This window comes from Homalodisca vitripennis, chromosome 3 (assembly GCF_021130785.1).
Source record: "Homalodisca vitripennis isolate AUS2020 chromosome 3, UT_GWSS_2.1, whole genome shotgun sequence".
NCBI classification, from domain to species: Eukaryota; Metazoa; Arthropoda; class Insecta; order Hemiptera; family Cicadellidae; genus Homalodisca; species Homalodisca vitripennis.
In genome coordinates this window covers 98,744,294-98,759,537 of record NC_060209.1, presented here as the reverse complement: position 1 = coordinate 98,759,537, position 15,244 = coordinate 98,744,294, and the positions used below count along the sequence as shown (strand labels likewise).

Genomic DNA, 15,244 nt, shown 5'->3' with positions numbered 1-15,244 from the left:
ACGCAAGTAGACAGAAGCTGATGCTCGGCAAGCAGTCGACTGAGCGAAGCGAACTGGCTAATCTCCTGGAGTGGAGCGGCCACTATGTTATTATCCTCAAATGAGGATGATCAGCCCGAATAAATATCCGGCTTCTTTTTGGGTTGCGTCCCGCCAAAATCGGAGCCGCCGCGAAACACGGCCGCTTCGTCCTTTGTTCGACGTACTGCTGACTTCTTCCTCAAACGTATAGCGTTTTAATAATGTGTAAACTTGGTCATAAATTCTGTCTGTGGGGAAAATTAGATATTAAAATCTCGTTTTTTTTGTAAACTGTGCCAACTTCTTCAATCCTAAATATTGAAGATTCGATTTAGTTTGTCTATATCTGCCTAGCAGTATTTAATAAACTATCACTATTCATTCAATTATTTATAAAACCTGAAGTTTCAAACAAATTTGTCCAGCATTCCATATAACGGTGTCTAGAATAATTTAACGATTATCAACATTTACATCAAGGAAAGTAACTATACTGAGTTAGTTTCTTCCAAAATAAATTAATTGGTGCACTACGAGAACAAACTGTGCCTATAGCAACTGTAAGACTTAATAACTTGCCGATGAGTACAAATTACTGGTGAACAACTGTTCAACCGGTTCACTTCAACTTGTTTTCTAACTATTACTTTTCATTCGAGTGTTTAAGATGCTTCAAAATTTAGAAACTGTGTGTGGCGAACTAATCTAACATGAATGGATGAGAGTAATATACACAAATAGGAAAAGACTACCAATTGTTGTTTAGACTCGACATGTTAAACCACATTTGTCACGTTAGAGGTGACATAAATCACTCATAGGTGAATTAATATAAGCGTTAAATTAAGCCATTAAATTAAATGTTAAATGTATTACCCAGTGTGAACTGCAGACGCTCGTTTAGCGTTGGTTTATACGAGCCATGCTTCGCAAAGGGCTGTTTCACGCTCGGAGGAAAGCGTCACTTTAACTATTGGCTATAAAGATCGGTTTAAGTATTTGCCTCCGGTTATGACAAATAGTGATGGATGACAGGGCCCTTAAAGTAAACCTTCGTCCCTATCACGAGCTCATAAACCTCATTTACGGCCATTAGGTGTCTATCCAAGGGTGTCCGACGTGGATACAGATCACGCAGAGCGACTATATGAGTTTTTAACATGGAGTGACAGATGGTAATTCACTAGCAATAAACCTTCGACCAAATTATGAACTCATAATCCCTTATTATGGTTAGGAGGTATTCGAAATTGAAACAGGTCACGCAGAGTAACTATATGAATTTTTAACATGGAGTATCTGACGACAGCTCAGCTGGAATAAACCCGAACTCAATCATGAGTGCGTACCTTATTTACGACAAGGAGGTAATATTAAAGGATATCTGAATTAGAAAAAAAACACAATAGACTGACTTTATCATGTAATGGAGTGTGTATTTAATGAGCAGTGACCGATGAAATTTCATTTTGAGGAAATATCCGATATATCGCTAGTTCATGAACTTTACTCACAATCAGCAGTAGGCCCAAGGGCGCCCAAAACAGCGGCTGGTCACATTTAGTGGCAGTGGGATTATTCATGTTATACCTGAAAGATTTAATTGCTTTTAGAAAACTCATTTATAGTTATTTTATTCTAGATTTCTTTAATACTTTTAACAACTTAATTTTTTATCACGAGGAGAACTCGTATAACACTCGTATTTTTTTATCGATAAATTGTAGTGTCCACTTTGCGTTATGGAATTCCCTTCAAACTGTCTTAAAATCTCTGGAGATCTGGACCTGATATTAATTTATGATGTATTTCTTGCAGCGAATGGCCGTGACTGGGCTCAGAGACAGGAAAAATAGAACCGGAATTAATGTTTTATTGCGAGTAGAGAATTTTGTTTTTCGTGTATATATTTAAATAGTTACTGTTCAACTATAACTACGCATATTTATTAGATATTGATTAAATTAGTAAAATGCTGTTTAATTATATAATTACGCTTTTTGTCAATAAAATAAAATAATAATGCTTAGTTCAAGTTTGTTATTACATTGTTTATCGTGATAAATGTTATCGTTTGTACTATAACTCTTGATAAGTGTAAGAAATTACTATAATGTTTAACTTTGACAGGATACATAATACTACACTAATTCTTTCATTGAAACAGTGTAAGTATGAAGTTTGGTGATTATGATAGTAGTGACCGATGACAGTCGGCTTGCAGTAAACCTCTGACCCTATCAAGAGCTCGTAAACTTCATTTATGGTCAGCGGTTGTTGGTCCAAGGGCATCCAAAACAGACTGGACACACACAGTGTTGTTTAGTAGACAGTGTATGTATGTCGGGTTCAGGTTATGACGCGTATCGACCGATGACAGTTCACTTGCAATAAACTCCTGACCCTACCATAACGTCATAAACCTCGTTTATGGTCGCAGTCAGTTCAAGGTTCTCCCAAACCGAGATTGATCAAGTACAATGTACTTGAGTCCGGTGCAGCATACATAGCAAATCTTCAGATTGCTTTTCTATGGACTATTGTTTTACAGGCATTAGAACATACTCATTGGTCACCATCCTTTGGGGAGGGGGCTTACTTGTTGCCTACCGACGACGCGAGCCATATATCAACTATGGCAATGAAAGAAATCAAGTTCTCTATTCTGTCTCAGATTTATAAACTCAAAAAAAGCTACCTAGAAGAAGAGCTCTTCCTTTATGATTGTTGTTTTGTGCTCGTGCCAATAGAACATAAGATGTCATTTTTACTCATTATCTGGAACTTAACATGTTCATTGGCGACCCTGACATTAGTGATAGGCAATGGAAGAATGATTAACATTAATCTTCTGTCCTCTTCTTGCAGGTACCTCAGTCCCACTGCATTTTTATATAGATCTGTACCGTATATGTCTCTGGTGTGAAGCTTATCTCAGATCATGTTTTGCATTGAGATTAATTAATTGCCATCTCTTTATCCCAAAATCTTACTGCACCAGCCTAGAATCATATGGCCTTTAAAAATAAGAACATTACAAGCAACTGTTAACTGGCCGCCGTGACAATTCCAAGAACTTCCAAAGCTGGATGGAACTCGAGTTTGCACTTTTTCCTCCAACTTATAATAAATTCAAGCAAGTAAAACAATAAAATTCTAAAGTACTTTTTGTCTCAAAAAAGGTAAAAGTCAACCGGTCATAAGAGCGGCTCAGCTTAATAGATGTTTCAAATCTCATCAGCTCGGTAGCACACAATAAACGTAGAACCGAACCGAACGGAGATCAACAATGGCGATTCGAGCGTTTGGACTGGAACTCTATCAGTGATAATGGCCCAGCATAAAAAATAACGATAGGTGTGTAGTAGTAATGATTGTGGATCGAGGCACGTCCGCGTCGCCGTCCTAATAACATTGGACCCGTAATTAAGCTCCGTGCGCTCTACTTTCATTATATACATAAAGCGAAAACATGAAAATAGATTGAAAAATCATTGGTCCGTATTTAAATGCGGCGTGGTTAGGGTAATGCCAGGGTGCTTGTGCTCGCCACCGATTACAGCTCTACGTGACCAAACTCGGCGCCGATTTTGTCATTTTTCTTACCCTCTGTATTTTTTTGGAATGATCCATGTTTGCCTCTTTTAATATTATCCGGTTCTAAACATAGGTTTGCATTTCCAAGATTATTTTAGCGCGAGCAGAGGAATTCGTTCATTTTTAATACGCCTTATTCTTCAATCGTATTTGACGTCTTGTTATCGAATTTGGCACGGTTAAAAACAGAACATTGAAGCTTATTACATGAAACTCATTTTTAATTGATTGTGAAAATTAAGATCTGACAAGTCGCATCGACGAGCTTACAGAAATAATCTTCGCCGATTTAGCTCCTATTACATTTTGTAGAATCAATTGGAAAATTTCTAAATAATTTAGATTTTCATATTAGTTTGTAGGGTTAATTATTGAAATAATATAAGGTAATTTTTCCACCTTAATAAAACTGTCTCTCGACAACCTCTTGGTAGAAGAATGCTACTGAGTGAGTACTAATCTAAATGTGAAACGCTGGAGAGAGGCTGTGCGCAACCGCAGCACCTAGCACGCAAGCGCATTCGTACGCACCGCCCCGCATTCTAGCGGCCACAATGACAACTGGCCTTGGCGCATGCGTTGAGCCTGAGGGCGCGACCGCGGGCCGGCTCGGCTCTTTCAAAATGGCCTCTGCCACCATTCACCAATACCACACAAGCTACTGCCTTAATTATCGCGCACCAGTCACGTGATCGGTGATCAGCTTCTGGCACTCTCTTTAGACTCACAACGATTTGCGTTATAATTAAAGGCAGTTGTGTATTAAATGGAACTGTCTGTCACGACCGGAATCCCAGAATAAATTAATAATATATGTTATTAACAACGTTAATAACAAAATGCATGAACTTTTTTGGAATCTAGCTTTACGGTCTTGGTGAATTTATTTAACGGGCTGTAGTTGTTCAATTGCGCCGGCATACAGGTATTATTATTCCCCTTCTCAGCGTCGCAATAAAACCATAATTACTCTATACAGATAATCATGCCTTAACTCAATACGATAGACATGTGTTAAAAAAATTACTTCAACTGGAAAAACCTAACTACTGGGAGGACTAGGGATTCATAATAACGGTCGAAGGCTCTAACTCTACGAGTACCCGAAAAAGGCAACCCAACTAGGCAATCCAATGTGTAGATTGAAATGTATATTTAGATTTTCAACTCGTTACGATGAGACAGACACGTCACTGGCTGATTCAAATAATCAAAATATAAACAAAAAAGCGTGTCGGAAAGAGAGGGAGAGCAACGACGACCGGTTCAGGAATGCTTTTAAAATTCCGTGTCGAGAGATGACACTAGCAATATTCTGGCCGAGGACTCATCACACCTCTTCGGTATCGGTGATTATAGCCACGTCCCCACGTTTACACTTCCCAAGCGAACTTAGGTGAATGTGACTGTCCGATATCCTCCTGTAGTTCACTATTTGTTATCAATCATTCTGGACACTTCCCCACGTTTACACTTCCCAAGCGAACTTAGGTGAATGTGACTGTCCGATATCCTCCTGTAGTTCACTATTTGTTATCAATCATTCTGGACACTTCCCCACGTTTACACTTCCCAAGCGAACTTAGGTGAATGTGACTGTCCGATATCCTCCTGTAGTTCACTATTTGTTATCAATCATTCTGGACACTTCCCCACGTTTACACTTCCCAAGCGAACTTAGGTGAATGTGACTGTCCGATATCCTCCTGTAGTTCACTATTTGTTATCAATCATTCTGGACACTTCCCCACGTTTACACTTCCCAAGCGAACTTAGGTGAATGTGACTGTCCGATATCCTCCTGTAGTTCACTATTTGTTATCAATCATTCTGGACACTTCCCCACGTTTACACTTCCCAAGCGAACTTAGGTGAATGTGACTGTCCGATATCCTCCTGTAGTTCACTATTTGTTATCAATCATTCTGGACACTTCCCCACGTTTACACTTCCCAAGCGAACTTAGGTGAATGTGACTGTCCGATATCCTCCTGTGGTTCACTATTAAATAGTATACAAAATTTTTTGTATAAAAAATTAATATCTCTAAAACTGACTTAAAGATATTAAATTTGGCAGTGAGGATAGGTTTGGATAGCCAAAGGTAAATTAAAAAAAAAAATACTTGTGTTATTTCCTTTAATCTTTACAAAATGTCGTCTGTTGAAAAGTTGTAATGTCCAATAACAAAAACACTAGTATAGTTATAAAACATTTACTAGACACTAACCATTTAATTTTGTTATCAATCATTTTGAGCTCGTCTCCACGTTTACACTCTCCAAGCGAACATTAGTGAACGTGAATGTCCGATATCCTCCTGTAGTTCACTATTTGTTATCAATCATTTTGGGCTCGTCCCCACGTTTACACTTTCCAAGCGAACATTAGTGAATGTGACTGCCCAATATTTACAATAACAATATTCATAATTTATCAATAATTTTTGGCACGTCCCAATGTTAACACGTCAAATAGTACTTATTAGCAAATAGTAAGTAGTATTCAGTGCTTTGTCAGTACTGTAATGCAGATATTAAAGTTACTTTTACTATAAATATAAAGACTGTTTTAAAATCTATCTTAGTTCTCTTTTGACAGAAGTACGTTTCTCAGACCTGTATATATTTTTTTTCTTGGTCGTGGTAACAAGGCAAACTCGAGATTGCCGTCAGAAAAATAATTCTCTCGAACTGTAAGTGATCATGCACGTGCAAGACTTAATATAATAGCCATTTGCGGTTCGCTTAACATCTGAAGCTGTTAACCATGAACACTGACATAATACGTACCTAAGATACGCCTACTATATATACAGCATCGTAAGTACACATTAACTGAAAAGCGAAGGATTCGACTAAAATTAATGAACATTGGCGTATAACAGTTAAAATATTACTGAAATCGCTGGAGCTATCCAATAAAATCTCATGGAGTGTTGAAGAGAAATTTGAGTAACCTCACAGGTGCTTATAAAAACTGTTTAACTCTGCGATATCAGGGCTCCAAAACACTGTTCTTTGAACTTAAATCTAATCTTGATCAAGAGATTGGAATATCTTCCATTGACTACAATTTATCTCTGGAGTGTTTCGAATGTCATCTAAAAATAATATGCCCACGATGTCTCTGTTTTTCATCAAGACTGCTAGTATTACAGATTTATATTGCTAACAGCTTGCATGTTATGGAAACAGCAATAGTTTACAAATTAATAACTTTAATATGTTGTGTTTTCGTTTTCATAAAGGTTAGAGCATTGCATGAGTGTTGTGAAAATTTGTAAATTAAGCCTATTTAGAATCAAATCGGATCATTCATGAGTTGAAGACGTAATGACGAGCGTCTCGATTAGAGCAGTTGTAACTCTGGAGGGCAAAACTCAGAAGTTAGCTGGCCTGTGATATGTGTTTGATCGATGAAAGGACAATCGCAGATGCAGGAAGAAGCGATGATATGTGTTGAACCGGAAATACGATTTCAAGCGACGATTTAGAGCTAGACGATAAGATGAGAAGCCGAGCGAAATTACAATTTCAAGTGGATCGTGCATGTTGGACGATGACTGTCTCTATACGGCAGCACTGAGCCGGGAATGTGACGCGGACATCTGACCTGTGAAGGGTAGTTTAATGGAGTACACCAAATGGGAACCTAACCGAACGGGTATGATAACGCTTCAAACAATCTATCAAGAGTGACGTGCCCGCCCCCCTGCCCCGCCCACCTCTACACTTCCAATTACCATTTTGGTTGATGGGAATGTGTTTGTTTGAGAGTCCATAAAACTTCGCCGCACTCAGGCTTTATGTAGCGATATTGAAACAATTTATCCTGTTTCGGCCTTGGTGCCTCGAAAACTCAGAGGAATTTTTCTACTGAGAACGGGTTCAGTATCGTGCTGACGTTGATCATCGTTGTCAGTCTGATTTGCATGCAGTCTTATCGAGTATCTGGGTATCATTTTTATAATTACTTTAAGTGAATGTTCAGATTTGGTTTCAACTTTATACCATACCGACGGTAGTGTGGATACAGAGTTACATTCACGGTTGTTTGGGTTACAGGTGAGATGTTTACACGAGAACCGTTGGACCGAGAGACCAAGAGTGTTTACGAACTGGTAGCTGAAGCTCGAGACCAGGGAAGTCCTCCCCGCAGTGCCAGGGTTTCAGTGCGTGTTCTGGTGACAGATGTGAACGACAACTCACCGGACCTGGTGGATCCCCAGGAGGACGTGATCAGTGTGAGAGAGGAGCAGCCACCTGGTACCGAGGTGGTGAGGGTCCGCGCTGTAGACCGAGATGAGGGATACAACGCCACTGTCACATATTCCATAGTCAAAGGTATTTTTAGATTTCATCTCTAAAAGTCGTAATACGGTTGCTGTAGTCCTCTTATTTAAAGACGAGTGACACTCTTCTCGTTTTTTGTAGGGAGTGACATGGATGGCTACGGCGTGTTTACCGTGGACCAGGTCACCGGACTTATCCGGACCAAAGTGATCCTGGACCATGAGGAGCGGGCTATCTACCGGGTAGCAGTCGCCGCCACCGACAACGGCAGTCCGCCAAAAGAGACAGTCCGTGTGCTCAGGGTCGAAGTCCTGGACCTTAACGACAACAGACCTACCTTCACCAGCTCCAGTCTCGTCTTCAAGGTATGTGCACTCTTATCTTCACTGAAAATGTTACTAAGCTTAGAAAAGGTTCTACCAACAACTCATGAAGTGACGTATTCGATGAACACCATTAGTGTATAAAGTTCTAAAACGTGTCTAAGAACTGCAACTTTTGCAATTTTTAAACGCATAACATATTGCAATTACTCTTTAATCAGTTTAAATACTAAATGTTAAATTTCTGACTAATTTTATCCTGCACATATAAACGATTTTAATACGTTGAGTGTAGTAGAAGTTGGCTTTACTTCAGTTTTAAATGGAATAAATCCAACTATTTAAGAATAAATTTAAAATTATAATTACACGTACAATATAATTTTCAAAAATATGTAAATCCAGTATTTAACCTACTCATAAAATCCGAACAAAAATGTACTCTATACCAGAGTTTAAGAAGCCTCCGCTACCTTTTAGTGTATCCTGAAGATATCCGGCCGCAGGAACAAGATCATTCCGTCATCACCTCTCGGCGGAGTGTCATTGTTCATTTCGTAGATGTGTCAAAAATGCTTCACCCAATTTCAGCAGAGAGCCCGTCGGAGCCACGCAATTAGAAGAAATACCTAGGGACTGGTTTCTGCCCGCAGACAGACGGCGGCCGCTCGTGTGTTAGACAAGGATAGAAATAGCCGATCGTTTTGTTTGGACGCATTCTTCATATCCATGAACTGTACAGCACTTCTTAGCTAATTAAAAAATGTTAATTGCTTGACCATTGTCATGTGTAATACCATGATTCATTGCCTTTATTTTGTTGCAAATTGAAGACCGTTGTCGCATTCTGCAGTTCAGGTCCATCAAATTCTAATTTGTATTTTTTCAAAATAAATATTTTTATATAAGATACATCAGTCAATAAATACTTGAGATTGCAAACTGTAAACGTTTAGTTTTAACAAAGTCAAAACCTTAATGGATAGTAAAAGAAAGTGTTGAAATTAATCCGTAGTACAAAAGCGAACGCAAATATATCAGGGTGTTCACAAAAGGGTGTCACAACTTCTGTGGGTGATAGTATTTATCATTACAAACAAAAAATGTTATATAAACAAAGGTCGAAAAATGTCTTGTTCAGCCGTTGGCCGCCATATTGTATTTTTGTATAAAAAGTTAATATCTCTAAAACTGACCTAAAGATATCAATTTGGCAGTGGGGCATAGGTTTGGATAGCCAAAAGAAAATAAAAAAAAAAATACTTGTGTTATTTAATCTAATCTTTACAAAATGTCGTCTGTTGAAAAGTTGTAATGTCCAATAACAAAAACACTAGTATAGTTATAAAACATTTACTAGACACTAACCATTTAACAATTTTTTACAATTCCAACGGTTCTTGTTCAACAAAATGCATAAGCGAGCACGCCCACTTTGGAGGTAAGCCTGCACAATCCGGAAGTAGGAAACATATTGGCGTCAGCTGTTTTACGTAGGTAATACAAGTTTTACAAGATGCCAACTATTTTGAACTGTTGATAGCAGTTCCAACTTTACTTTTTCCAACGAAATCCGTCAATGCATAAGCGAGCACGACCACTGTAAGATACGCTTGTACAAGCGGGTAGCACCAAACATGTTACATTTGGGAGGTATCGGTTGCTTGTTGCTCCTGGCTTGTGCAAGCGTACCTTTAAAGTGGTCGTGCTCGCTTGTGCATTGACGTATTTCATTGAAACAAGTATCGTTCGAATTCTAATAAAATTATTCAAATAGTTGTTATCTAGTAAATATTTTATAACTATAGTGGTTTTTTTGATTAAACATTTTCAACAGACGCCTTTTTGCTAATATTAAAGAAAATAAATCAACAATATTTTTAGTTTTCCTCTTATCTATCCAAACCCATGACCCGAATTTGGTTTCTTTAGCGTTACTAGTTTCCGAGATAAGATTTTTTAAATAATGGTTTTAAATAGTTCATTGTAAACTTAATTTAAATTCTAAAATGCTGAGATTCACTAATACTCAATTAAAACCAAACTAACAAATATTCAACTTGCCTTACTAACTTCAAAACTATTCTATAATGAATCAAGCAAATGCCGTGGTCTTTTATATAGACATTTATCTTATAATGCAGCTTTAGACTAAGTAATTTTTTTTTGTAATATTAATTCGTATGTACACGAAAATGTTTTTCAGAGTCCATCACTTATCTGAGAGACATGCTTGGGGTGGTTTACAAAAAGGGTTTTCCTAACTGTAGGAAACTGCGAAGCCACGGGTCGCAGCAGTTATTAACGTACATGTTTGTGAATTTCCTCAGTAACATCAGCAACTTTGATCTGGTCGATGATCCATTTTCTTATCAATTTATTAACAAATCAATAGACACTACATCATCTTTGTTGAGGAGAGATCGTCGTGAGGTTATACGTTTTTGTGAGGTCATGAACTAAAGACCGTACTAAACTTAAAACACGCAATAAAACACATCATTTATCATTAGAGAATATATGAATATGAACATGAAGAAAGAGTTGCAGCATTCCCCGTCGAAGAGCCCCCACAACTAAACCCCCGATGATGACACTCGGAACATTCCCACTCGTTTAACCCGGACAAAGGTGTGTGACCGACTATGACAGCGGGGCAGGTGAACCGAATTAAACAATCCTATTTTAAATGGAATTCTTCGCCGACTATTTGCAAATGTAATGCCGCGGTGACAGCCCCGCGCTGCAGTCGGGCAAAATTTATGCGACTCGGTCCCGAAAGAGAAGAAAGAAAACGGTCCCGCCTCAACCGGATTTTTCCAAACTTTGTTACTTTTTGATTTTTGTTTGTTTTCTTTTCTGTCCACTTCTCTGTCAAAACAACACGTGAAATTTGCACAGCTGGGATGGCTCTCCACTTTAAACAAATCAACTGCCGTTTCTCACAATTACAAGAGGAATTACGTCCAACCCCCCTTCCTCCTGACCGCCGTCGGGGTATCTGCACCCACCTGTCACATTCTACCTCCGTGTGGTTACAACGACATCTTACACGAATGTCTGCGCTATCTGCCAACGGAGACCTCCAAGGAACTATTCTCGAACATAACAATTTAGGTCATTAATTGGAAACGTTGTGTAACTTGCGAACGAATCATGTTTTTAAGCAGACTTCCAGAGACACGTAGAAGTAATGTATTTATCAGTTAACATTGGTACATCCTTCTGTTGGAGTTATAGAAAAATAATATTATTGACATGGAAGACCATCGTATTCTACTTTTGTACTGTTACGATATACACTATTGTGTACGATGAAGGCTCAGGCCTTATTCTGTGTTTACACTTTTGTGTGTACATGATATGACACGCTGTACAGTTACACACAGATGTGACGATAAATATCGAGTTAAGCCATCGTGCACGATAACTCGCTCTGCCTCGTGCCACGCGATCAGCCGGTCAGCTCTTCCCAAACAGGTTTTTTAACGCCTACCCCACTTCGGATGCAACTATTAATCACAAAATCAATAAAGTCCGTTTTTCAGAATCGTAAACAGTGGTCTCCGTTGTGCGCCTTACCGTACGGCCGGTCGGGTCCGAACAATTATCCGAAAGCTAATTTATTTTTGCAAGAGGCACTGTTGGCCCGGGCGCAGGTGAAATTGATAAACCTCTGGGAGCCAGCCGGGTCATCGGCCGCGAGCCTGACTCCGCAGTATCTCCTACCACGTGTCCGCGTCGCAGCCTCAGGCACTTGTCTCTAAGAGATACATAATATCTATAGATATATACATTTTTATATTCTTCAACACAATATTTTTAACGGGTATTTTAAACTAGAATACTCTTTAATTTTGCCTCCCTAAACAATACTTGTTATTTTATTGTTAGTCTAAAAATTATTCTCTATACTTTAAGAAAATATCCTGTATATGAATTGAACGTAATGGCTTTAGTTAAACTATTATGAAACCATAAAATAAAGTTATGAATTTTACAGTGCAAAAGTAAAAGTAAATTGAATCAAATCAATAAACTTATTTTAATAAATAAATCTTTAATTGTATTGGTCATTTGTATATATTGACCTTTTATACAAAATTTTTAATTCAAGTCTGAATAACTTGTTGTCTGTGAATAATGAGATTCTACTTACGTCATGGCTCCTTGGATGTCCACCAGGTGCTCTCCTCAAGGTTTCAAGTGAAGTAGAAGTGTTATGATTTTAAACTTACATTAAGTACCCTTCCTCACAGTCAAAGAGATTACAAATAACTAGTCTGAAATGTTTTATGGCTTTTAACTTAATTTAAGATGAGACCATGACATAAAATCTTTGGTACACCGCAGAACTTATGTTTATCATTATTGTTTCAGATCAGAGAAGACGTTCCGGTAGGTTTTGTTGTGGGTAACGTGGTAACCTCAGACTCAGCGGACGGTGACAACTTGGTGTCAGGACGCGCGGGGGGTGGTCACGTGATGTACACTTTGACCTCCTTATCGCCACCAGATAGTGACGGAGCTTTCGACATGGACCGAAGCACGGGATCGCTGGTGGTGGCACGATTGCTTGACCGAGAGACTCATCCGCAGTACAAGCTGGAGGTGCGGGCCTTGGATACCAGCACGAGCAGCAACCCACAGAGCAGCGCTGTGGTCGTGAGGGTAGAACTGTGGGACGTGAACGACAACGCACCTCGATGGGACCAGGATCCCATCACCATCTCGGTGGCGGAAAGTGCCGCCGTGGGATCCGCCGTGTGGAACTTCACTGCCAGTGACGCCGACGCTGGACCTAACGGAGAACTCAGATACAGTCTTGTAGACGCTTGGCCGCGGACCGAAGTACCCCAGTTCTCTGTGGACCCACTGACAGGAACCCTGACCTTGATGTCACCGTTGGACTTCGAAGCGATCACGGATTTCACCCTCGTGGTACGAGTCACTGACCAGGCATCTAACGTGTCTGATAGATTGAGCTCTTCTCTCACAGTTCGCGTAGCAATCCAAGACGTCAACGACAACGCTCCTGCCTTCGTGTCTCCCGCTACTGGCACCGTCACCGTCATGGAGGACGCCGAGGTGGGGCATTCGCTCTGCCGCATCACCGCGGTCGACAGAGATTCTGGCGAGAACTCGAGAACTACATATACTATCACGGCGGGAAACGAGGACGGCAAATTCACCCTCGGCTATGGTACCGGAGTTCTTGCTCTTGCAAGGCCTCTAGACATATCCATCGCGAACGGCATATCTCCGAAGTATCGCCTGAACATCACCGCCAGCGATCATGGAAGTCCTTCGCCAAAGAAAACTACTCTACCTCTGACGCTTGTTGTCAAGGGATCTACAGAAACGCCGCCTAGATTCATACACGCTACGTACCACGCCAACATCCCAGAAGATGCAGCTGTAGGAAGCGTCATTACCAAAGTTGCTGCTGGAACGGGCTCTCAAGACAGTGGTAATATAATATTGTATTTATAATTCTTCTACTTGTTTTGAAAATATTGGAAAACGTAAGAATTTGTAATACTATTTTTAATTATCCTAAAATCAGAGTTCTTTTAAATTGCACATCGATTCCTAAGAAACTTGAAGGTCTCAACGAAATATTAACTTGCATACGTACATTCATAGCGAATGAGGTTTTGTCGCATATCCGCCAAGTCTTTGTGGAGACTTGGATTCCCTGACCCGATAATCTGAACGTATCACGACTTCGGACTTGCGACTTGCTACCAAGAACCAACGCTCATAAATAACCAAATGCGGCTCGCTCACGGCCCCATTTATCACGTACTGTGTTATCACACTCTTTGATTTGCTCTTTTATGAATTATTTAAGGACTTTGACCGACCGCTCGCCTCTCACTTGGGTGTTTATTTTCATTGTGGATATTCCGGTTCTTTTTATAGTGCGACCGACTATATAATGGTTCGGTAAGATCCGCGTATCTTTTCGAGTGTTTAATGTCTGAGTAAAGGTGGTCCCGGCGCTAACGAGGGCGGCGTGCCGGTCTCTCGGAATATATCTTAATATTTTGGCATAAACAATAGAAATTGTCCGAGCCCTCTCCGTGTCGCTAAGCCACCATATCGGGCCTTGTGCCTTAAGTACAAAGATACAATTGTGTAGACTTAAATCATCTCCCATCTGGACTACCGATACTGAAGCAAATAGTCACAGATGGAATCTCCGTTGATAATATATCGGCTGCTCTCTCCCTCTCTTCCTCTCTTTCTTATTGCGATTCACTTACTTTGCACGGCTTCGCTGAATTAATATTAATTGCAGTCATTGTGCTCGCTACGCTCGCGTATGTGCTAGGCCGTGCCGAACATACAATCAGACAATAGCCCATCCTCCTCCGGTTTCTTCCAATGCCGCCCTCAACTGACCGCACTCTTTCAGCTATGTTTCGTACATTATATTGAACTTATGCTCTCTACAGGAGGCCGCTCCAGCAACTTGAGCTTCCACGTGACCCGAGGAGTAGCAGACGACAAATTCGCTATAGACGCCGAGAGGGGAACTGTCACACTGGTCGACACACTGGACAGGGAGGCGAGAGACCATTACGTCATCCCGGTCTACGTCATGGACAGACTATATTATGACGTGGCCACCATATCAATCCGAGTGACCGACGTGAACGACCACGCCCCAGAGTTCCGACCTGGAGCATGCTACCCTCTCAGTGTTCCAGAGAATAGCGACTTAGCAGTTGTGCACACTCTCACAGCCACGGACGCTGACTCTGGTACCAACGGAGAAATAACGTACAGCATAACTGGTAAGTGTATTTATGTAATATGACTATTGAAGAATACGATTCCTACAATGCAATGAAATGAATAATACGAGGGGTATTAGAAAAATAAGGTTCCCATGATTTTTTAAATTAGACAGCTCTACATTTCTACTTAGTGTTATACATCAATTTAAAACTTAACAGTTAAGCTATTTTTTCACATAATCACCGTTTCTGTCCAAACACT

General features: G+C 40.0%; 1 protein-coding gene across 1 annotated transcript in view; it reads left to right on the top strand.

The window, feature by feature from the left end:
- Positions 1-15,244, top strand: part of LOC124357241 (protein dachsous) — a 307,451-nt gene that overhangs the window by 274,570 nt on the left and 17,637 nt on the right. The window contains exons 8-11 of the mRNA XM_046808795.1: positions 7,686-7,964; positions 8,055-8,278; positions 12,617-13,706; positions 14,698-15,039. Coding sequence (XP_046664751.1) covers positions 7,686-7,964; positions 8,055-8,278; positions 12,617-13,706; positions 14,698-15,039 — 1,935 coding nt within the window. The remainder of the gene's footprint in view (positions 1-7,685; positions 7,965-8,054; positions 8,279-12,616; positions 13,707-14,697; positions 15,040-15,244) is intronic.